This window comes from Falco punctatus (assembly GCF_963210335.1).
Source record: "Falco punctatus genome assembly, chromosome: 10".
NCBI classification, from domain to species: domain Eukaryota; kingdom Metazoa; phylum Chordata; class Aves; order Falconiformes; family Falconidae; genus Falco; species Falco punctatus.
This window is the reverse complement of record NC_137590.1, coordinates 5,947,498-5,970,765: the sequence shown is the minus strand read 5'-3', so window position 1 is coordinate 5,970,765 and position 23,268 is coordinate 5,947,498. Positions and strand designations below refer to the sequence as shown.

The following is a 23,268-nucleotide window of genomic DNA, read 5'->3' as shown; positions in this document are numbered from 1 at the left end:
GGGAATGGGCACTCCAGCTGGCCCAGCCACACTGAGTCCAGGTGTGCTCTGCGTGTTCACCCAATCTTAACTGATGCTGGTCTGGCCTCCGGGTGAGGCGGTTCGGTGTGGGAAGCCACCAGAAGGCTTTTGTGAAGGTAAGGTTTCCCCTGATGGGCACTGCAGCTGCCCCTTCCAAGGGCCCGGGATGGGGGGAGCTGAGCAACCACGCTTGGATGAGTTTTGTTGCAACATGTGGGACCGCGGTGGCATGTGCTGCCTGGAGCAGGCTGGTGCCTCCTGAGCGGTGGCCAGGGACTCCACGGCAGCAGAGGAATCGCCTTGCATGAAACCCAGCAGACCTGGTCAGCTGAAGCCAACATGAGGCGCTTGTCCTGCTGCACTAGTTTCTCCACTTGGAAGTGCAGAATCGGGATGTGTGGCTGCAGAACGAGCCTGGCTGAAACGTGGAAGTGCTGGTGCCCCAGGCCCACAGATCCCCACAAACAGCCATGCTGGGGATGTCACCGGTGCCTGGCTGCTGCCTTAGGCTCCTGTACGTTCCCGTGCCACCGTTCAGCTGCACAGCAAGTTGTTTAGTGGCAAATCGGCTCCTCCCGTCCACATCGGTGATGTCCAGCACAGCTGGGCTGTGATCTCTCTGGATGAAGGTGACCTTACAACACTCATCCGGACACCAGGTGACGGCAGGGACCAGGTTCTGCATCCCCTGGGTCTCTGTTGGGCACGGAGGGGGCTTGCTGCGAGTCTGGGAGCGCGGGCCTGCGGAATGCCAAGGGGTTTGTACCCAGCTGTGTATCTTACCGGCTTCTGCCGGGATTTCTTAACTTCAGGGAATTACCTACCAGAGCTTGGAGGTGATTTATGACAATTCATGAAAAACCCGTGCAGCGCTGGGAGGTCGCCGTGGGTGGGCTGCAGCACCTGCCGATACCTGGGGAGCCCGGGGACAGGGGGGCAGCTGCCGGGCTGCGCCGATCAGGGGCTGCAGCTGCCGGCGCTCTGCCTGAACCCGGCAGCCCAGTGGGGCTGGGGGGTCCCGGGGGGAAGGGGCACGGGGGCGGGGTGTCCCGGCCGGCCCGGGGGCTGGGGGTTCCTGGGAAGGGATCCCGGCCGGCCCGGGGCGGTGCGGCGGGGCTGGGCGCAGCCCGGGGCGGGGCCGTGCCGCAGCTGGCGGGGGGCGGGGGGCCCGTCCCGCCCCCGCGGCGGCCGCGGGAAGAGGCGGGCGCTGCCGGCCGCTGGGGCGGGGTGGAGCTGCCGGTTGAGCCCGCTGGAGCGCTCGGCGTGAGTGCGGGGCTGGGCCGTCCGGTCCCGTCCCGTCCCGGCGAGCGCGGCTTCTCCCGGGGCGAGCAGGCGGGGGGGGGGGGGGCTCCGTGCCCAGCCCGGTGCGGGGGGGGGGGGGCTGCGGCTGTCCGCCAGCGGCGGAGCGGGGTCGTGCAGGGCGAGCCTCGCCGCTCCGGCTGTGCGTGCTCAGCCCCCGCTCCCGGCCCCGCTCTGTCCGCCCCCGGGACCGGCCTTGCTGCGGGGCCGGGGGGCTGCGCGGCGCGGGGCAGCCCCGGGGGCTGATGTGCGGGTGTCCCCCCGCCCGTGGGGCTGCCCGGTGTCCGGCTCGGGGTGCCTGGCGCGCCTCTCCGCGGGGCGCCGTGTTTCAGGTACCTTAGCCGGTGTCTGGGGTCTTTGGAGCTCTAAGGTAGGAGCCCCGAGGAGGGGCTGGAAGCTTCCAGGGCAGCTTCTGTGTTCTCCAGCAGCGATGGTCGGTCACCTCCCCGAGCAACTCCACCCAGCTAAAACCAGCGAGAGGCCGAGCACCGGTTCTCCTGTGCTGGGGGCCTGGCCAGCAAGCTGGGGAGCTGGGCAGAGCTGGCTGAAAGCCCGTGTTTGCTTTGTTGGCGGTGGGAGGGGCTGGGGGGAGCCTGGCCGCAGGGGTGCGGGGCTGCTCGGGGGGGCTGTGCCATGCAGCGGGGCAAACCTGTGCCCCCCCGGCTCTGCTCCGGCTCGGCAGCTGCCTGGAGGGGGCTCTGTGTGTGTGTGTGTAAAACAGCAGGCTCTGGAGGTCCCCAGGACTGTTTACCGTCTGAGGAGTTAAAGTCCGTTTTATTTACCTTGGGCTTTTGAGCATCAAAAGGGGCATGTTGGTGTGTGGTGTGTCCCTCTGGCCGCTCCCCGGGTGTGCGAGGGCTGTGATGTGCAGAGCACCTCATCTTGCCTCTTGCACCAGCATTGAAACGTCCCTAAAACATTTGGGAACTGGAGCATCCTTGGGCCATTCCTGGTCCTGCCGCTGCTGGTGGGGAGGGCATGGCTTGCGCTGCTGCAGTGGGGCCAGCCCCAGTGTGTGTCTGTGCTTGCTGCGTGTGGTCTGAAACCTGTGCCCTGTAGCCTTGGGTCTGTCTTCCTCCACAGCTGAGATTTGTGGTTGACCATGAACGCCAGCGGCCCTGGCTACCCCTTAGCCTCCCTCTACGTGGGAGACCTCCACCCTGACGTGACCGAAGCCATGCTCTATGAGAAATTCTCGCCTGCTGGGCCCATCATGTCCATCCGGGTCTGCCGGGACATCGCCACGCGCCGGTCGCTGGGCTATGCCTACATCAACTTCCAGCAGCCTGTGGATGGTACGCTGCCAGTAACGCAGCCCCTGGGGGCTCGGGTGCGCAAGGGCTGGAGGGCAGGTGGCTGAAAAGGGGGGAGCAATCGTCTGAACGGGTGCGTCAGCCGTTGGGCCTTGGGCAATATTCTGCTGCTGTTGAGTTTGGGTTGTAACTAATCCCAGCCTGCTCGCAGGTGGTGACCCATCCCACTCCCATCTCTTCTTAGAGACCGGGAAAGGATGTGGCAGCTGGGCTTTGGGTTTGTGGTGGGAGGAAGGTGCCTTGCAAGTTACCTCCCTCCATGAGCTGATGGAGAAGGGCAGCAAAACCCCCTCTGCCTTTCCCTGGGGCAGCCAGCCGCCCGCTGGCTCATGGTGTGAATCGAGGTCTCTCTCCTGGCAGTGGTCACGGTGATAGAGTGCTGTAACCAAAAGGTGTTTCATGCCGAGGCGAGGCAGTGGTGATGCAAAGGTGTTGTTGGGCTAGTTGCCCAACCCATCCACCCAGGAAGGATTTTGGTCTCCAGGGCATCTGCCAAACTGGAGCTTGCAATGAAATGGATGATCCTGTGGGAGTTGGACATGCTTCAGAGAGGAGAAAAAAATAATTTTAAAAAAGGGAGTGATGCGGCTGTAGAGGAGAGCAACCCCTGCCTGGCCCTGCTGCCCTGAGAGGCAGAGCTGCCTGCCTCATCTAAGTTAATGAACCCCTGTCCAGCAGTATCCCTGATTCCTGTGCCTGTCTGAGCTGCTGTAGGATGTGAAGGGCTCTGTCTCTGTTACCCTCCTCTCTCCCCCTGTATCCTTGTTTCTTTGCCAGCTGAGCGAGCCCTGGACACCATGAATTTTGAGGTGATCAAAGGCCGTCCCATCCGCATCATGTGGTCCCAGCGGGACCCTGGGCTCAGGAAGTCAGGGGTTGGAAATGTCTTCATCAAGAACCTGGATGACTCCATTGATAACAAAGCCCTGTATGACACATTCTCGGCCTTTGGAAACATCCTGTCATGCAAGGTACACGTGCCCCTGGGCCCTGCGGGAAAGGGCTGGCTGCAGAGCTGCCCCGTGTTCTCCAGCCAGCTGAAATTCACTTTCTCATCTCGCTTCCCGACAAGTTTCCTCTAATTCTCACGTGCTTTGAAGCCAGAACTCTCCCTTGGGAACAGGGGCTTTTCTCCCTGCCCCTCCTTTTTCCCAGTCCCTGCATAGAGACGTTGTGTGTTGTCCTGTCTGAACACAGTGTGTCACCAGCATTCGCGTCTTGGTGAGCCGCAAGCTCCTGAGCATCATACAAAGCACTGGGGACCTGGCCCTGGGCTTGCCCGGCTCCTGACCTGCTGCCAACGTCCCAACAGAGTTCAGTTGCAGCAGAGGCAGGGTGTCAGGGAGGGCAAATACCCTTGGAAACGAGGGTGGGTTTTCCTGCGACTTACTCGTGTGCAAACATGGAGAAAACCAGTGCCTAGCTCTAGGGTTTTTTCTTTTTTTTTTTTTCCTCCCCTTTCCCACCCATCCCCTTCCTCCTTGCTCTGTGTTTGTAGGTGGTTTGTGATGAAAACGGATCCCGTGGCTATGGCTTCGTTCACTTTGAGACTCACGAGGCAGCAACTCGGGCCATTGAGACCATGAATGGGATGCTGCTCAATGACCAAAAGGTGTAAGTGCCAGAGGAGAGTCTCCTTGGCTCTGCTCCTCCCTTGCCTTGGTGCATGCTCAGGAGCAAGCGCCTGCCCTGCTCAGGCTGCTCCCTCCTGCTGCTCGCTCTCTCCCTGTCCCTGCTGGGCACGGCGGCTGCGCTGCTCTCGGGGGCAGTGAGTCACTTGTGGTCAGTGCTGGGGGAAGTGTGATAGTGGTTTGGAGCTGTTCCTGGTGGTGGGGAAGGAGCCCAAGCCCAGGCTGTGTGCTTTGCTGAGGCAGTGTAAGGAGTGCCTGCAAAGCAGGGCTGGTCCTCCATCTCGGCTGTCAGCATCAGATCATCTGGGCAGCAAGAGATTCTGTTCTTCAGCTCTCTGCTTACGTTGCATCACCTTATTCTCTACATCCCTGTCCCCGCTGAGGCAAGCAGCTGCCCAAGGGGCTTGGGGATACCTTGGAGGAAGAGAGCTGGCACTTGTTGGCACCCTTTGGGGTCTCCTGGGGTGACATCCCCAGTGTGGGGCTGTGCCCTGTGTTACTACTCTCCTCGTTTCAGTAGTGCCAAGTGGGTAGGGGAACACCAGAGTGGGACGTGCTGAAGTTGCTGGATGTGAAACACATGGTGGGTTTATGGGTGAGCAAAGCATGGCCTGAGGTGATGGGATCTCTCTTGGCCTGCACCAAGACAGATGTACCCATGTCCATCTTCGCCCCACAGGGCATGTGGAGGGTTTCAGGTCCCTTTCCTTGTTCCCTTCAGGTTTGTTGGCCAATTCAAATCCCGCAAAGAGCGTGAGACAGAGTTTGGGGCTAGGGCGATAGAGTTCACCAACGTCTACATCAAAAACTTTGGTGATGACATGGATGACGACAGACTGCGGGAAATATTCTCCAAGTTTGGTGAGTACAGTTGTTGAAGCAAAGTATCCTCGTGTCTGATAAACTGGAGTTGGGGCAACTGCAAAGAAAGCTGGGGTGAGTGCTTGGCTGCAACGCTGAGCCCCTTTGCTCGGTGGCATCTGCCTTGCTCAGGCACCCCCTCACCAAAGGTCCTGACAGTTTAAGCCACAGCGGTCATTACATGCACCTTCCTGCCACAATGGAGGGTAACTTCTGTTAGGTGCTCTCCTGAGAAAAAGGTTTTTACTTTCATGGGTAATAAAAATGTGGAGGGTTTGTTTTGTTAGTTTTTTAAATTGTTTGGAGACCAGTATGCTGTCTGGTTCTAGGAGCCCTGGGAATAAGAGATGCTGAGTTTGAACTTAAAGAAAAATAATTTAAAAAAAAAGCTTCTCTGTTTAGTCCATTGCTGGAGTATGCCTGTTGTGAGAGGGTTTAGGGCTGTACCAACCCATGGGCCATACTCTCCGTGCTTGGCCACTGTTACCTCTGTTAATTTGTGAATACCCTTCATACGAACCCAATTTATGTATTCATACATAAAGGAGATGGGAGCTTCTGGCCAAAGGAACTCAGTGCACTGGCTGGAGAAACCGAAAAGCAGAGAGCAGTGAGAGCAGCATCCACCAACACCTCGTGTTCCTGAGGCGGGGATCCTGCTGTCTGTGCTCCCACTTGGCTCTTCTGTGCTGCTGCTGCCGTCCACGGGGCTGGCACCTCATGGTGGCTCCTGAGCACGGTGCTCTGTGCCAGCAGCACCCCTGGGGGGGCACCCTCCTTCAGACGCCTGCTTCCCTTCCCTCTTGCAGGAAAGACACTAAGTGTCAAAGTCATGATGGACAACACCGGCCGTTCGAAGGGCTTTGGATTTGTCAACTTTGAGAAGCACGAAGAAGCCCAGAAGGCAAGAAACTCCTCGCTGCCTGTCTGCTGTCCCAGCCCCGAGCTTGTCGCTTGCTGATGTTCCCACCTCTCCTTGCGGGGAGAACCTCACCAGCTGCGTGCTTGGCTGGTTGCTGGCGCTGGGAGGGTGTCTGGGTGGGCAGGACCTGGCAAAGGGGAGCAGAGCTGCTTCCCTGCCCTTGCCTGGGAAAGTCTCTGCTCATGGGGGGTGAAGGGCAGAGCCATGGCGTTGGGCTCCTGCGGTGCTCAGGGCCCTCCCCTCCGCTGGCAGGCAGTGGCCGACATGAACGGGAAGGAGATCAATGGGCGGATGGTGTACGTGGGCCGAGCCCAGAAGCGGCTGGAGCGCCAGAGCGAGCTGAAGCGGAAATTTGAGCAGATCAAGCAGGAGCGAGTGAGCCGGTACCAGGTAAGGGGAGAGCGGGATGTTCCATCCTGCAGGTCCGCACCAGGGACGTGCCCCAGGCTTCCAGGGACATCCTTGGCTTGGGGACAGCACAGGGCTCTCCGGAGCAGATCAGCGCTGGGTCCCTTCTGCAATGGAGAAAAAAAAAACCAAAACAACCACCCACCCACACACAAGAAAAAAAAAAAAAAAGACTGAAAAACACCTGCACAGGAGTCCAGTCACTGCCTGATGATGTCCTGGGAAGCAGCATCAGGAAAGAGGACAGAGATCTAAACCCAGGATGATGTTGGCAGGTGAACAAATGCATCTGCTCTTTTCTAGAAATTACAATATTAGTCTGGAAATGAGGCAGCTCCCTGAGGTTTTGGAGCAGCTTCGCAGCAATAGTCTGGGTGCCCTCTTCCCTCGGGGTGTCTTGCCTGCAAATGGAGCATGTATGCAGCCCTGGCTCCTCTCCGTGTCACTGGTCCTGTGGCAGCTCTGGAGAGGACGTGTTTGTGGGATGTCCCACCCTCTGGCTGAGCTGCTGGTGAAACACACCCAGCTTGAAAAGCTGCTGTAAACCTCGGGAGCCCAAGCTGCTTTTTTGTCTCTTTGCAGGGGGTCAACCTGTACGTGAAGAACCTGGATGACGGGATAGATGACGAGAGGCTGAGGAAGGAGTTCTCTCCCTATGGCACCATCACCAGTGCCAAGGTGAAGGACTGGGGCTGTCACCAGGGCTCCTGGGGTTGGCTGGCTGGCGTGCTCAGCCCTTGGAAATGGATCGGGATTGTCATCCTGTTGAGTTATGGCTCCCTGCTGATGGCTTGTACCTCAGGCCAAGTGTGAAGGACACGTCACTTGTACCTCACGCTGTCCTGAGGAGCTTATTGATTCAGCAAATACTCTGTAGCTTTGCCGAGTTACCCCAGCCCCAGTGAGATGCAGGGTACAGGACCTTAAAGCCACGTCATTCTGAGCGTTGCACAGCTGCCCTGTGGTCTGGGACTGATGTGACACTGGTACAAATGGAAATGACCCACAAGCCACCTCAGTCTGGGGAGAGCGGGGTGATGGGCTGGTGTTTTGCCTTTTGAAAAACCGTAAAAGCTTCAGTCCTGCCAGCAACTCTGGTGCTGAGCTTCTCTTGAACGCTGTGCGTACAGGTGTGGGGGGATGCTCTGGCTTTAAGGTCAGCTGCCTGCAACCTGCTAGCTGCCAGTGAAAGATGCTGCCTGGCTCTTGGGCAGGGACAGTGTCCCACTGATCCCCAGCCCTTGCTGGCTCCTCTGGCACCAAGCACCAGAGCATTGCTGGCCCTGGGGGGCTGGGGCACAGACCCCCTGGAAGATCACAGGCTGCGGATGTCAGGCTGGCCCAGACTCTGCCACCTTCATTTCCCAAACCTACTGGTTTTGCCCAAGTGCATCCTCCCCTTCCCCACAGAAACCTCTCCATGAAGCCCCACAAGTGCAGCCCCATCCATCCCAACCTGGACACGGGGGTTGCGGTGGGGTGGCTGTGGCTGGCAGGTCCCACATGTCCCCCTCCGTGCTGTGCTTTGCAGGTGCTGCGGCGATCTGTGGACTTAGCTGTCTTGTTCTAATCCAATTTTAGGTGATGACAGAGGGTGGCCACAGCAAAGGGTTTGGGTTTGTATGTTTTTCCTCCCCAGAAGAGGCTACCAAGGCCGTGACAGAAATGAACGGGCGGATCGTCAGCACTAAGCCTCTCTACGTTGCGCTCGCTCAAAGGAAAGAGGAGCGGAAAGCAATCCTCACCAACCAGTACATGCAGAGATTAGCCACCATGAGGGCCCTGCCTGGCCCTCTCCTGGGCTCCTTCCAGCCCCCCCCAGGGTACTTCATCCCCCCCATCCCCCAGGTGAGTCCCTGTTCCCGAATGCCAGCTTTGCACGGGGACCCGAATTTGCCCTGGGCTGGAGGAGGGAGGTGGCAGTTGGGATGAGGAGCATATCCCGGGTTGTGCCAACCCAGGCACTCGGTGGGATCAGCGCTGGGGTCGGTGGGATCAGCGCTGGGGTCGGTGGGATCAGCGCTGGGGTCGGTGGGATCAGCGCTGGGCTTCTGCTTCAGCGGCGGGGCTTGCCAAAATGCTGATGGGGCGCAGGTGCTCTTGGTGATGCGCTGAGGGTTTAGTAACTACTGACTGCTCCTCAGAGGAGGAACCAAGGAGGAGTTTGGTGGAAGGGCGTGAGCATGGAGAACAAGTCTGCCGATGAAACAAGAGGAGGGAGAAGGGTTGTAGAGGTGCAAAGGCTCTGGGGAGGAGTTAAATGGAGCTGCTGGAGGACATGCAGGCAGCATGCCTGGTTGATCTTTAAAGTGCTCTGGCACGCTGCAGAGCGTGGGCTTTGGCTTGTCTGGCAGCCACTGAGATGCTCTGGGTTAGATCTGACTCAGCTCAGCTCCCCAGTCACCTTGGATAATGTGTTCTCCTTTCCCAGCCACAAACCAGAGCTACCTTCTACAGCCCCAGCCCAATTGTCCCAGTCCGTCCTGCCACTCGCTGGAGTGCGCAGCCCTCCCGGCCTCCCTGTGAGTCCGCCTGTCTGTCCCTGGGGGCTCTTGGTGTGACCTGGGCTCACTTAGGGACTGAGGGTCTCTAAAAGCACCACAAAGCATGTAGCCGTGGGGGGCTGTTGCCTGGAGAAGTGCACAAGGGTTTGGTGCAGGGCTCCCGGTGACGGGCACCGGTGGATGAGATGTTGGGGTTGACCCCAGAGGTGAGATGCTCCTGAGCTTTTCCCTAGCCACAGTCGCTCCCCCTCCCCATCTCCTTCCATGCCTTTGCTACCAAGACGCTTTATTAACCACGTACCCCATCTCTCCCACAGCATATCCTGCAGCTACCCCCATCCTGAGGGCTGCCGTGCCGCCCCGGCGCCTGCTGTCCAACATCAGCACCATGAGACAGGCTGCCACCCAGGTGCCCCGTGTGCCCCCCCAGGCCCAGAGAGTGGGTGAGTGGGGGCAGGACCCAGCTTGGATGTAGCCACAGTGGCTGTGCGTTGGCAAAGGTGCTTGCTGTGAGCTTGGGTCTGTCTCTGGAGATGGCTCAGTTTGTGGGACTGCTCGTGGAGGAGTCCGGATGGTGCCCTTGGGTGTGATGGGACTGGAGCAGTGTCTGTAGTAAATTAGTGTGTACCTTTTGGGGAAGGTTGTGGTCTTCCAGGTAATGGGACAGGTCTCCAGTATGCAGATTGGTCTTGTTGGGTGCTGCTTCTTGAATATGTTCATTAAAGATGATGATGATGATGCAGCCATGGCACCCTAGGCATAGCGCTCAGTCCAAGGTGGACGTTGGGAAGGGACCTCTTGGCAGAAGCAGAGGTTCCTACAGGCTCTGGCTGAACTGCTGCCAAAGCCAAGCCTCCAGTAAAACCCACCTGTGTTAGAGGTGTTTGGTGCTGTGGCCTGAGAACCAGACCTTCTGGCATCCCCCGTGCCTGGCTGTGCCGGGACTGTCCCTGTGTCCTGAGGTGTCCCCTCTGCCTAGCCAGCATGGGGTGGCTGTGCTCCAGCAGGGCAGTGACCAATCTGCTGTCCTGCACGTGGTGCCCAGAGCACTCCTCACCCCATGAGAGCTTCATCCCCATGTCTGTCCTGTCACCTCTCTGCCTTTTGGGTGAGGAAGAGGAGGATGCTGAGCAGGGCTTGCAGCATGCCCCCCCCCCCCCGAGGCTCCTCTGTGGACAGGCTTTGAGGAGGGGGCTTAAGTGGTGCTGGGTGGAAGCTGCTCACCTGGTGAGTGGGTGATGTCCCCCAAAACAGAGGACCGCCTGGAGGGGCAGCATCTACCTGCAGCCCTCCCAGCTCTGTGATTTAGCCCAAGGTCACCTTCAGTGTTGAGTGTCTCATTGCTGAAGCAAGCAGGGGCACCAGGAGGACTTTGTTTGGCCAGTCCCCTCTCCTTTCGTCCTTGTCCCCTCATTCCTCTACCCTCGTGTCCCTGTAGGAGGGAAGCCAGGGTGAGCTGGGGGACAGAGGCACTTGCCCTTTCTGTCCCCATCCTCTGGCTGCTGATGCAGACGGGCGTTTCTGGAGAGATGCAATGAAGCATAGGTGCCTTTGCCAGCTCTTCTGCCCTCTGCACAAAATCCGATCACCCCAGCCCAGCGGGCAGGTTGGCGATGCCCTGCCTGTCCCAGGGAAGCTGCCTTTGACCCGGGGGCTGCTTTGAGCCCCACAGAGAGATTTTTCAGGCTCTCTGGCTGAGCACGGTGCCCTTGTGGCTTCAGCCTCCTTGGCACAGCCATCTGTTTAATGGGTTCCTCCTTACAAACGTTCCTGTCCCCGTTGCAGCCAACATCGGGACGCAGACGGTCAGCACTCGGGTGCCCTCCTCGCCCACCCTGCTGCGGGGCACCCCGCAGTACAAGTACTCCTCGGCCGTCAGGAACGTCCAGCCGATGGGGCAGATGCCGTCCGTGGTGGCGCCACAGGTAACCCCTCGGCAGGGTCCCGGCTTCGGGCCGGCCACCGCAGTGTGTCAGTCCTGCTCCCACCCTGGGGTCATGCGGCCGCTGGCCCCAGGCGGCACCACGGCTCTGTTTTTGACTGGTGCCATGGGGACCTTTCCCAGGGGCTGCTGAGGTAACTGGGGCTGTGGATCCAGTAGCCACGCAGCATAATGCCCGGCTCCGGCTTTCCTGGAATTGGTGTTTGGATACAAACGGGCAATGCCAGAATCTGTATCAGCATCTTGGGAGGGTGAAATGCCCCGCAGCACTCGGGGACCAGCACTGTTCCTGCAAGCCAGGGAACCTGCACATCAGTTCTAGCCTTTGACTGCTGCCCTTCTTTGGGTTCTTTTTTGTTTGTTTTTCTTTTTCTCCAGGTGGGAGAACCTGCTGTGCATGTCCAGGGGCAGGAGCCGCTGACAGCATCCATGCTTGCAGCAGCCCCTCCGCAGGAGCAGAAGCAAATGATAGGTGGGTGTCACTGCCGCTCTGCGGGAGTAGGTCTGGCTGCGAGGGCATGTGGGCTTGCGTGCACCAGGGAAAACCTAGCTGGCAGGAGAAGCTGTAAGCCTTTGTGGGATTGCTCTGATGTTATGCTGCTTTAAAAAAAAAAAATAAAAAAATGTGGTGTTGGAAGGGTAGGGAAGCAGTAAAACCACTCCCTGTCTTTATTAGCTGCCTGGCAGTAAGACAGTGTCTGGTGGAGCTCCACAGGAGAGGCAGGGCCCTGTCCTGCCTGTGCTGCCAGGCTGCACCAGTGCATTTGCAATTCCCCGGGACTCTGGGCCATGCTCCATCACCGCTCTCGGGCACTGATGAACGGTGTGGTGGCTGTAGAGGTGTTGGGGTCGGCACTGCTGCACAGTCCTTGGGTTTCAGGTGCCACCTGGCATCCTGCTGGTGGGGTGGCTGGTGCCTGTGGCATGGGAGGGCATCGCTCACCCTGCTGCAGGGAGGCTGCCCTGCTCCACTGGCCTTGCAGAAACACAGCAGCTCATGGACCAGCTATTCCCTCTCGAGGAGAAGACTGCTCCTGCAGGAGCAGGCCCCTTCACCTGCATGCTGGTGGGCAGGCATGGGCAGCACTTAACTGTTCCACTGCCCTGCTCCCACAGCAGGTGCCTGCTGGAGTAGGTTTGCTGGGAGCAGTGATTTTTCACCACCGTCGCTACCCTTGTATCCCTTTTCAGTTGAAAGGGTGGAGCTGGGAGGGTGGAAGGGCTTGCGCTGTGTTGGAAAATGCTAAAATTCTTGCATAGTGCTGATGTCCTCCCTGGTGTCTGGAACAGGTGAGCGCCTCTACCCTCTGATCCACGCCACGCATCCCTCGCTGGCTGGCAAGATCACTGGGATGCTGCTGGAGATGGACAACTCTGAGCTGCTGCTGCTCCTGGAGTCTCCCGACTCCCTGAGCTCCAAGGTAGGAGGCACTCTGTGCCTGAGAAAATAGCATCTCAAAGGGCTAGCAGCTACGTGCTGCTGTAAGGAAAGGGGATCGTCGCCTACAAGATGGGCCAATGATGTTGATAGCCATCGGAAGAGCAAGTCGCTGCTTTTTTTTTTGAGTGGAAAAGCAAGCAGAAAGGATCCTGGGTTGATGGCATTCCACCCAGTGCCTGAATGCCTGTGCACCTTCATCAAAAGGAGAAGCTCAGAGCAGCTCCTGAAAGCACGGGCCAAGCTCTGAGAGTGGCTGGGAAGTGAGAGGGGAAAACCTGGGTAGGTGTCGCTTGCAGGAAGATGGAGAGATGCTGTTTGCTGAGAAGAGAAACCAAGCAAACACTGCCTCTTTACAGCATTTCCTTGGTTTCCTTAATCCTGGTGAACTTAGCTTTGGTTCCCATCAAAATAGTTGCAGTGAATTGACTGCATCTCCTTGTTGCTTCTTGGAGGCAGGATTCACTTTCAACCTCTCGCTGATGTTTTTTGGAGCCTGGGCTCTGGCTGCGTGGTGTCAGGCAGCTTCACCAATGGAGAATTCCGATCTCTCTCACAGAAGTTCTGCTGCTATAGAAAGGAGAGATGTCCCAGCATTTCCCTAGGGAAGAGACAGAGAGGTCTTTGGGCTGATCAGTCTCCTGCAGAAGCAGTGACTTGGATTTTATAATTGAGTCCTTTACCTCTTGGTCTGCGCGGAGGCCAGCTCGGGACCGGGAATATTGCGTTTCTTGTGCGGTGCTCCTGCTGAACTTGTCCCCCTCCCTTTGTGCCTTCTCTCCTAAGATGGAGGAAGCGGTGGCTGTTCTCCAGGCGCACCAGGCTTCGGAGACGTTGCACAAGAGCAGTGCCACGGCGTTCCTGCAGTGACCGCAGGTAGGTGCGGGCAGCCCTCGCAGGCGTGGGTGTGCTCAGCATCTCTGCTTTCTCTCTCTCAAACTTGGGATTAGGTTTCCTGGCCAGACCAAGTAAGGCTTGATGGGCAACGCAAGTATCTTTGACTGTAAAATTCCCTTTTTCCATGTCTTAATGCATTCTCCATTTTCCTTCATCATACTGAAGAGACATGGTTCTGTGTGTTGGTCCTTTTTTTCTCTGTTGATGAGAGAAATGACTGTGCCTACCAGAAAGGAAGATAGGAAAATACCTTGCTTTTTCTGTAGGTCTAGTGGAGACCAGCATCATCATTCCTGGGACTTCCCAGTGGTTTTTTGCAGGACATTGTCAATAGGTACCCTGTAAAATGTTATGGTTCTGTGTGAGCTTAATTAGGAGAGCTGGCCCTTGCTGCTGGGGCTGGGACAGATATGTTAACAAGCAATTCAGACTCTCATGTACCCCTTTGAATATAATATTTCCTTGACTTGTGTTCTCAAGGAAACTGTTTGTTAATCCAAGTTCAGGTGAATTTCATCTTGTCTGGATGAAATTCTTTCTCTAGCAGTTGAAAAACGCCTGTGTCCTTTTTGTTTCTTGTAGACTTCAGGACTGAGAGTGAGCCCTGAGAACGTTGCCTTGGGAGAACAGCAGCAGCAACCTCACCGTGCTTTTGGAATTGTGCCTGAACAGTGACCCTGGCTTGTCTTCAGTGCCCCATCCTATTTTTTGTTTATTGTAAACCTTGCAGGATTGCTTCCTCCTGCATCTGTTAAAAAAAAAAAAATTAAAAAATCCCATGTTAATTCTCTTCTCGCTCCTGAAAGCATCTTGTAAAGTGTAGTGTGGAACTCAGCCCAATTCAGTTGCCCAGGAAATGACAACTAAAAATGAATCACCATTTTTAGTGAATTTATTGGGTTCTGTAGTTTTATTTGTTCCTGTAGCTGATGCTGATAAAGAACCGATGCTTCCACCCCCAAAGCATGGGTTAGTTCCCTTTGCAGAAAGACAGCAAATACTTTTTCGCTGATTCACACAGGTGGAGCGATGGACTTAGGTCAGGCTGCTGTAATTAGCGTTTGAAGCTTGTGATGCTGGTGGGGCGGCAGTTCTGAGAGCTCAGAAGCAGGGACATACAGGATTAAATGAACAAATTGCCAACCAACAGGCTCTCATGATTCCTTCTTTCTTTCTGACTCTCTAGAAGGATGGCTTTAAGCAGATTTCATGCCATCAACCTGGATTTCATCATTTCTCAGTGTTTTTAACTTCCCTCCAAAGGGCATCATCTTCTTGTGGTTTTCCTTTTGTAATGGACCTTGCACGCCTGCAGGAGTACTGCCACCAGGTGTCTTCTGCCAGTCACCACACCATGTGGGTATGTGTCTGTGGGGCACAAGACCCAGCTTTTGAGGTATTGTGGAGCAGCTGTAAATCAAAAGCTGCTTCTCCAATGTGTGTGCCTGACCAGTAGTTTCAAGGAGTCGCTGAAAACATTCATAACCACATCACATCTCACTGGCACGCTCCTTGCTCGCAGGAGTAGCTGGGACCTGTTCTAGAATCAGAGTGGTTTGGGTTGGAAGGGACCTTAAGGATGATCTAGTTCCACCCCTCTGCTATGGACAGGGACACCTTCCACCAGACCAGGTTGCTCCAAGCCCCATCCAGCCTGGCCTTGGACACTGCCAGGGCTGTGGCACCCACAGCTTCAATGGGCAACCTGTGCCAGTGTCTCACCACCCTCACAGTGAGTAATTTCTTCCTAATATCTAATCTGTGTTCTGCTCTCCAGACCCCTCCCAGAGTGTGGTGTTATCATCCTGGCCTTAATGCCCTGCTCTTCCTAGTTAGGAAAGGCATTTCTGTCCCTAGGGGCTCCTTGGTACTTGAGACTGATGTACTGACCTTACTTGACTGCTTCCTTGAGCTGACAGGAGCACATCTCCATCAGCACCACCTATCTTCTTTCTGTCCAACCTGTGTGCCGGCGTTGCAGTCTCAATCTTCCTTCTGTGCTGTATCTCGGCCTCGCTTCGGCTCACTGCTGAGTCATCCCTCCTACCTCTTGTCTTCCTTCCAGCATTTTAATAGAACCACTTATACATTTGCTCCTGTGTTTGCTCAGCTGGGACTCTTCCCTGGGGCTTTTCATCGTTGCTTTTTCTTGCCTTTATTTTGCCAGTTCTTCCTCTGAGCTCCTTAAATATTTCTTTTCCTCACAGTGGATGCCTCAGCCTGAACTGTGCACTGTTTGGGTATCTCCTGCTCAGTAAGATGCTTATGAACGACTTTAAGCCACTTAACTTCAGTGAAGGTCCCATATATTTTTTTTATCCTGAAGTTTAACTATCTGGAAGCTTTTATGCTTTGTCTCTAGTGGAAAAAAGATGTGTATTTGTGTGTGTAATACATATAAGGAGCTGCAATGGAACTGTACTGGTAAACTTCATTCTACTGTTGGCTAGCTCGTTTGCACCCTTTTTTCAGGTGTTATCAGGACAGTCAGACATGCCTGTGACACCACCTCCAATCCTAGTTGGCTTGGCTGGAGAAGACAGCTGTAAAGCTAGAGGGAATGCAGAGCTGGGCCAAGGAACATCAGAACAGCTTAAGAAAGGCTGTGAACAAGGACCAAGGTCTTTAAAACCTTTATCGTAAAACGTGAAGATGGAGCTTGGATCCCCATGGATACTGGAAAGTTTTCAGAGTAGCAATCTGGCTGAACTCCTTGGGGAAGTCTGAGGCTTCAGGGAGTTGAGTCAGAAGCAGCAATGCCAATGCAAATCAGGAGTCTCCAATTTAGCATAGTTGCTGTGGCTTTTGGAAGGGATGAATGAAGGTGTGCCTCTGACATGCTCCAGCTGCCCACCTGGGAAGTGTCCTGCACCACTGCTGGAACAGAAGGGGAGATAGGAGCAGAAGTGACCCTGAGCTTGAAGTAGCGTGTCTTGTTGCTTTGCTTGATCTTTGCCTCCCTGGTGGTATTGCTGGGGAGTCTCACAGATAATAAGGTACAAAACAGCCTATCTGTTGCTGAAAGGGGGAAGAGATGGTGACTGCTGCTGCTTAGAGGTGTTGTAATGAATTGCAGCTGAACAGTGCAGGTATCTGCCACTCCAGATAACAGCAGGGCTGTTAAAAGGATAGCTCTTAATTAAGTGAAGCCAGGCTTCCTCCGTATTCTGTGACCTTCCTCTGCTTATCTCTGTACTGCTGACCTGTGCATCCCCACCGTGAAATCCATTACCTGTGCTTGCCAAGAGCTCAGGCAAGTGCTGGTTGCAGGATCAATGGAACCGCAGCCTAGAAGTGGGAGTGGAGTGAATGGAGCAACCTGTGCCCCTCGGGAGGAGTTGCTTCAAGCCCTGGCCCATTACAGCTAATGGAGTACAGCCCTGAGACCTACAAAAAGCTGCTTAATGTCAGGCTATTGTAAGAAGTCCTTGCCTTTAATGGCATTACAGAGATCATCTGCTTTGTAAATTCAGTTCAGTGGGTACCTGCCTGAAGCACTGAGTGAGAGAAGTAAGGTGGGAAACAAAGCTATCTGAACCCTGACTTACGGGCTAGCTTCTGTCTCCTGGTCTGTACTGTAAGCTGGCTCAGGTCTGGGGGTGTTCAGCATCTTGACTTACTAGTTGAAGAACTCTAACCATTACTCAGCTTTGCACAGACTCTGACATATTGCCACTATCTGACAGAACAAGGCACTATACAGCAGTGCTTGAAGGCCCCTGACAAAAAGGGGGGACAGCATGAAGTGGTTATAAAAGTGTTCCAGTTCCCCTATACTATCCATCATGTAAAAAAACACCACAGCTCTAAAGTGAAAATAAACATGGCTTTAATGAGAACTGGTTTTCATGGTTCATAGAATAACTCCAAATATCTCATTTTAAGTCAGTGCCATCAATACCAGATAAGGAGATCAGAAAGTATAAACATGCATTGAAGTAGTAAGCCAGACCTCAGCTGGGATGTTACTGGCCATCTTCTTCCCTGTAACACCCCATAGCAACTGCTCCAAAAGGCACAGAGGAGCTAAAGTGGTTTTCAAAAAACAATTGTAGAATTCCAAAGCACCCAGAATCTGAAAGAAGTAGTGCACAGTGTAACAAGGCAGGCTTAACTTGCTGCTGTTTTCTTAAATGTGCAGAAAAATTAAAAGCAAGCTGCTACTGTAAACATCTGCCTAGCCATGCTAAGCAGCACAAATTCAGCTGAGAGCCAGCAGGCATCAAGCGGGAGAGGGAACAAGCTCAGTCCTGCACAAGTAACTGTACCTGTTACAAAAAAGGTACATGGTGCTAAGGCAACTGCAGTAGTTCCTGCAGCAACCCTATTTGAGTAATAGCAGCACAAATGCAAAACTGTCACCTGAATAAGGACAAAAAAACCCCTCTGTAGCTCTTCAGGAAGAGAATAGCTACTTTACATGTATCTTGGCCAACGTGGAAAGAGTCCCTGAGGCCAGCAGTTACAGGCAAGTTAACCTATATGCCTCTCAGGGAGTGGCATTAAAACTTTAAATGACCTTAGAGCCAGATAATAGATTTTGATACAGATTGTGTGTCTTAACATTCATTGTGCTGATACGGAACCTGTTACATCTCAGCAGCAGTGGAAGACAGATTTCAGTACCGATCCTGCATTAAGATTGGTCCCTGTAACAACAACGGAAAGAAAAAAGCTTTCTTCTGCAGTGGAAAACAAAGCTTTTGTTGTTGTTTGGTTACCCTAGGCTGTGTTCAGTTCTTGCAGTAATCTCAGTGCAGCTGTGTTCTTTGGTTCAGTTTTCAACAAGCTCTTGATATCAGCAATGCTTGATTTGTAATCCTAGAAGGAGAGTATTTTTAAGTGTTAGTGCATTCAAAATGCAGTCTAAGGCTGCAGAATTACCACCCAGCAACAGAGGCAAAGGCAACACAACTAAACCTGTGACTCCCTCTCTGTAATTCTTTAAAGCACTGGCATTGATGTAGCTGTTCTAAACTAGCCTGCTTAAACTAGGACTGAGAAGACAGTTCCATCACTTGACTGGGTTCTGAGTCCAACACCAATACAATATGTCATTTGGTATACCCTGCAGACTCTCACCAGACACAAAAACCTAACGCTCAATGCAACAACTAGGTGCTTTCAGCATCTCTAGAAACAGGACCTGATGCTCAGAAACTCATGAGATCCAAAGAGCAAACAGTGATGTGAAAGAAAATCCGCCTCAGTCCATATAGATCCCACTCAACATCTGATGGCAGACATTGTCTAGCACAGAAACAAGTTCTAAAGGGCATCTCTAGCCCTGATCATGCATGAACAGGCTTCTAGTCCTAGCCTAAAACAGTTGAAAAACTACTTTTTTACTTACCTTCAATTCTTTAAGTGCTTGAGCACGTCTGTAGAGTGCCTTAATGTTTTTAGGATCTAACCTCAGAGCTTCCGTGCAGTCCTGTACTGCTTCCTTGTACTGCTGCAGAGTCAAGTAACAGAGAGCTCTGCAATACAGACACCCGGTTAGAGACCTTTGGCTAAAAGCAGCATTTACTGCTGCATCAGGCACAGCACAGCTCAGCCAACCCCAGTACAGCACAAAGTCATCATACTTATTGAGCTCAAGTTTGTTTCAGTTGAGAGGAGAGAAAAAAGGAAAAGTTTTTTCAGTCTGGAAAAAAAAAAAAAAAGGATTTTTAGGGCAACCTGCTCTAAAGCCAAGTACTTGCACTTCAAGGATGCAGGTTCCTATCTATACCAGTCCAGAACATGTTCTGCTTGCAACTGCCTTAGACGTACTTTGAGTCTGTAAGTATAGCAGCCTGCAGTTTGTGGTTCATGGGGCAACAGACGCTACTCAAAATACCCCAGTCCTGGCAGACAAGCATTAAAGAGAGAAATCCCTTAGCAGCCCTAAGCTGAGTGTCTCCGAGGGTTTTTGCAATACATGATCAAAGAATGTTATACAAGCTACAGGGAGGACTGCACTTGGGGTGAACATGTGTGGGTGTATTTGTTTTATTCAGTTTGGGAGCAAACATCAGACAGCTCTGTCAGAAGTACCATGGTGGCTTTTATAAAGGGCCAAGAAGTATTTGGGCAAAGAGCTCAGTAGTACCTGTTGGTGTAAGTTGCACATTCCTGACTGAGCTTTAAACTCTCACTGTACTTCTCAACTGCTTTTTTATGGTTTCCTTTCTTTACGAGTTCATTTCCTTCTTCCTTCAGAGTTCGAGCTCTCTCCGTGCCAGCAGCAATCTGGTCTGGAAACAGCATGTAGGAATACAGAACACTATAAAACTGATAAGATCAGCGCAGCCTCTCAGAAGGCAAATATCCCCATACCAGGGGCAAGACAGAGAAATCAAAGGATCCAGAATCCACTGAAAAAGGCTGTGGCAGAACCAGGCGCAGGTTTCTCCAGGCCTCGGCCCCAACTGCAGACACACAGAGCAGGTATGGCAGCTGCCTTGTTTGTCACCCTTCGGAGCTACAGGGCTCCCTACCCAGCCCAAGGGCACGCTCTCACCTGCTTCTCCCTGTGGCGCAGCAGCAGGAGGGGTGTTTGCCCCGGCAGAAGGAACGCTCCACCTCGTCTGGGCAGAAATGGGGACTGTGGGGATTGGTGGGAGCTTCTGGCGCCAGTTCACACCATCCTTCTCCAGCAAGGCTTTAGTCATCCTGGAAGAGATGGCTGGCAGTCACCTCGTGGTCGGCTGGATGGGTGGCAGCCAGTAAGGTCACTCTGTAAACTGTCGCATGTACTGAGGGAGGCCAGCATCTCCCCATTAATCCCTTTCCATGCATCTAACCTAAGCTCCTTCTGCAGACAGGACATGAATAAAAGGACTTTCTTCCTGTCAGCAGGGCTAATAATATCACAGAACAGGGGCTGGGACTCTCAGTGCTCGGGCGAGGGAGAGACGTGTGTGTCTCTCCTCAGTCTGGCAAGTGGTGAGGCGATGCAGGCAGCTCCAGGGAGAGAAGGGCTACAGCAGCACGGGGAGGGCTGAGGGATGGGGCACTGCAACTTGTAGGTTGTTATGTCCTTTAAACCTGGCAGCGAGCAACGCAGCAGCAGCAGCCCCAGCGCATTCACCCCCATCACCCCCAGCCCTCAGCCAGCACCTTGGAAGGAGCCGGCAGGCGAAGGGAGCCCGGCCAGCCGCTCCGTTCCCGCGCCAGGGACCCAGCCGGCTCCCGGTGCGGCGGAGCTGCCGGGCCCCCCGGCACCCCCCCCCTCCCGGGGCAGCGCCCAGCGGTACCTGTTGACGCCGTCGTGCGCCGCCTGCACGGCGCAGTCCACCTGCAGCGCCGTCTTGTAGTCCACGTAGGCCAGCGCGTACCGCTCCAGGGCCTCGTAGGCCGCGGCCCGCCGGAGCAGGGGCTTGATGGCGAAGGGGACCAGGGCCAGGGCGCTGCGGCAGAGGGAGAGCGCGGCCCGCCGCCGCCTGAGGGCGGGCACGGCGCGGGGCCGCTGCCCCGGGGCTGGCACCGTCCCCGGCTCGCCGCCCGCCGGCAGGATGGCACCGAGCGAGCCACCCGGCCCCGCCGCCACCTGGCCCCGCCGCCACCCGGCCCCGCTCACCTGCTGCAGTCGGCGACGCAGAGGTCGCAGGCGCCCTCCTTGAGGCGGCAGGCGGCGCGGTTGGCCAGCAGCACGCTCCGCTCCGCCGCGGCGGCCTCCCCTGCGCCGGGACAAAGCGGGAGACGGGCTCAGCCGGGGCCCGCTCGGTCCGGCCCGGCCCGGCCTGGCCCGGCCCGGCCCCGGGACCCGCCGTACCTGCAGCCTCCAGCAGCACCAGCGCACGGGTGTAGAGCACGGCGGCCGGCCCGTACTGCCCGCGGCGGAACTCCTCGTTGCCGGCCCGACGCAGGGAGCTGGCGCTGGGCTCCGCTGCCATCGCGCCGCTGCCGCCCGCGCCGGGCCGGGACCGCGCCGGGCCACGCCCACTGTGCGGGGGCGGGGCCACGCCCCTCCCGGCCGGGCGCGGGGCGGGCGCTCCCCGCTGACTTCCGGCGGCGGGCGGAAGTGGCTGTGCGGCGGGCTGCCATGGCGGGGTGAGGGAGTGGCCGGCCGAGTGACTGCTGTCCCGCAGCGCCATGGAGACGGTGCAGCTGCGGAACCCGCGCCGGTAAGTGGCAGGGGGAGCCCCTGCGGGGGCCGGCCCCGGGTGTGCTGCCGGCGCGTCCTGAGCCTGATGGGTGCTGGCGCGGGGCCTGGCGGGAGCGGCGCGGACGGCCCCGGGGCTCCTGCCCTGCCGCTCCCCGGGGCGCTCCCGGCGCGCGTCGGCCCGGGCGGGCGGGCGGTGGCTGGAGGAGCGTCGGGGCTGCGGGCGGCTGCCACTTCGCGCCGGGGCGGACCGGGCAGCACCGGTAGGCCCCGCACTGCGGCAGCGCCGAGCCCCGCTGGCGGGGAAACCGCTTAAACTGAAGCATCGGTCGCTGCGGGGGTTCACGCCGGTTAACGGGGCTGTGCTGGCCCGTGCTGCTTCAGAGCCCCCGGTAACGCACCCTCCCCTCTCTCTCAGGGCGAGTGCCGCGCAGGTTTGCAGCCTCCCGGTGCCGTGCCCGGGCGCTGCCGCCTGCCTGCTGGGCCCGGTTGAGTGAGTGGTCCCGGTGCCGGCGTCGTCCCGGGCGTGGGCGGCGCTGGGACCGCGGTGCGGGGCCGTGGGCGCTATCAGCTTCCCGCAGCCGGTCCCGGGGAGCGCTGCGGCAGCGAGCAAAGGAAGCCGCTGGCTCTGCCCTTCAGTGACTCGGCCTTTTTTTTTTTTGTTAAACAAAACAGCGATGTCTGTTCCATTAAAATAAGCGAGTCTGGCTTTATTCTGTAATTGCTTACGGCCGTGTTTAACTGGAAGGCGATTCAGGTTGGATCTGAGTGACAGCCTGGGTGAGAGTATGGCCGGTACGCCCGTGTGCGGTACCGAGGGAGAGGTTCTGACAGCAGGAGCAGGCCAGTATGATGCAAGCACAGTAGTTGTCTAGTTACTGTGTTTGGGGGTATGAAATGACTTTTTTTATATAGAGACTTTAGGTGTCAACTTAAGCAAGAAGCATCTACCTCTCGCATCACCACTTCTTGGGCTGCTTGGAAATGGCAGCTTGTGCGGTTACCGATACATATATTTTTTCCCCCTTTTCTCCTCTTCCCACACCTTCCTCCCTCCACTTTTTTACGAGGACAAGCAACATTCTGTTGGCCAGTGCTTATCTTTGCAGGGAAGCTAGTGACTACTTTCAGTATTTCACCACTTCCTGAGTCGTCTTTATAACATTTCCTTTGCTTCAGGAAGCCATTGTATGTACTCCATGTGTGAGCTGCTCCTCCTGTATGGCTTTTGTACATAAACGTAATAGCCAGGGATCAATGCGTTTGATCTCACTCTGTTTCTGAAGAAATTTGGGAAATAAATTATTTAGTATAGAAATTAATATGCCTGTGGCTGGAGTCGTGATCTTTAGCAGCAGCAGGAAGAGCTTTCAGCAGTAATTTGCAGTTGCAGGTGACCCCACGTGTTTCACTTTAAACACCGCTCGCTGCAAGACCAGTAAGCTCTGAAAACTCGGAGACCAATACGTTTCTGTGTTTGAAAACCTTGTATGAGCTGGTTTGGGGCGTTGGAGGGTTTTTGTTTGGGTGTTTTTCTGTTGTTTTTTTTGTTTCAGGTTTTTATTTTGTTTTTGTGAAAATGAAAGAGCACTTATTTATGGCCTATTGGATACTGGTTTTTTGACAGTAAATACTTTGTTTTCAGAACTTTTTTTTTTATGTCATCCTTAGCTGTTTCAAGAGGTTTCGAACAGATCTCCAGTGTGGTAGAGGTGGACTGAAAGAAATGTGGTTGATCATCTTGTTGCTTTGTGTACAGAATCTCCCTGAAAGTTGTACTTGGGGTGAGAGGGGCCAGGTGAAGGATCACAGTGCATCACATTTCCCTAGAAAGTGTTTCAGCTGTTGGTAGCAATGCATTTAAGAGGAGTGGACCAAACAGCGTTAAGATCCTGAAAGAGTCTGGTATCAGTTTCCTTTTTCCCCCATGCATCCCATATCCT

At 55.3% G+C, this 23,268-nt stretch overlaps 3 protein-coding genes across 6 annotated transcripts in view; 2 read left to right on the top strand and 1 right to left on the bottom strand.

Annotated features, from left to right (window-relative positions):
* Positions 1 to 1,399: 1,399 nt before the first annotated feature.
* On the top strand, positions 1,400 to 17,285 carry PABPC1L (poly(A) binding protein cytoplasmic 1 like). 2 transcript variants are annotated; one of them, XM_080406022.1, is made up of 15 exons: positions 1,400 to 2,615; positions 3,411 to 3,604; positions 4,132 to 4,247; positions 4,986 to 5,125; positions 5,935 to 6,029; positions 6,300 to 6,437; positions 7,038 to 7,133; positions 8,037 to 8,303; positions 8,887 to 8,977; positions 9,277 to 9,402; positions 10,745 to 10,884; positions 11,280 to 11,373; positions 12,192 to 12,322; positions 13,126 to 13,215; positions 13,819 to 17,285. In XM_080406022.1, exons 1-14 carry the CDS (start codon positions 2,423 to 2,425, stop codon positions 13,207 to 13,209), a joined length of 1,905 nt encoding a protein of 634 aa, XP_080262148.1. In that variant the 5' UTR covers positions 1,400 to 2,422; the 3' UTR covers positions 13,210 to 13,215; positions 13,819 to 17,285. The 2 variants fall into 2 exon arrangements, 1 of the variants encoding a protein (XP_080262148.1); XR_013930989.1 differs by lacking the exons at positions 8,887 to 8,977; positions 11,280 to 11,373; positions 12,192 to 12,322; positions 13,126 to 13,215; positions 13,819 to 17,285 and having other exon boundaries at positions 10,745 to 10,883.
* Positions 17,044 to 21,317, bottom strand: TOMM34 (translocase of outer mitochondrial membrane 34; the record flags this gene model as incomplete). 2 transcript variants are annotated; one of them, XM_080406031.1, is made up of 7 exons in its annotated part: positions 17,044 to 18,057; positions 18,590 to 18,716; positions 19,331 to 19,475; positions 19,742 to 19,893; positions 20,478 to 20,630; positions 20,801 to 20,900; positions 20,996 to 21,317. In XM_080406031.1, the coding sequence occupies 7 exons, from the start codon at positions 21,315 to 21,317 to the stop codon at positions 17,959 to 17,961; spliced, it is 1,098 nt and encodes a 365-aa protein (XP_080262157.1). In that variant the 3' UTR covers positions 17,044 to 17,958. The 2 variants fall into 2 exon arrangements, with proteins under 2 accessions (XP_080262157.1, XP_080262158.1); XM_080406032.1 differs by lacking the exons at positions 17,044 to 18,057; positions 18,590 to 18,716 and adding an exon at positions 18,723 to 18,883.
* Positions 21,220 to 23,268, top strand: part of STK4 (serine/threonine kinase 4) — a 46,561-nt gene continuing 44,512 nt past the window's right edge. For both annotated transcript variants that reach the window (XM_080406028.1, XM_080406027.1), the window contains exon 1: positions 21,220 to 21,347. In XM_080406028.1, coding sequence (XP_080262154.1) covers positions 21,316 to 21,347 — 32 coding nt within the window. In that variant the 5' untranslated portion in view covers positions 21,220 to 21,315. The remainder of the gene's footprint in view (positions 21,348 to 23,268) is intronic.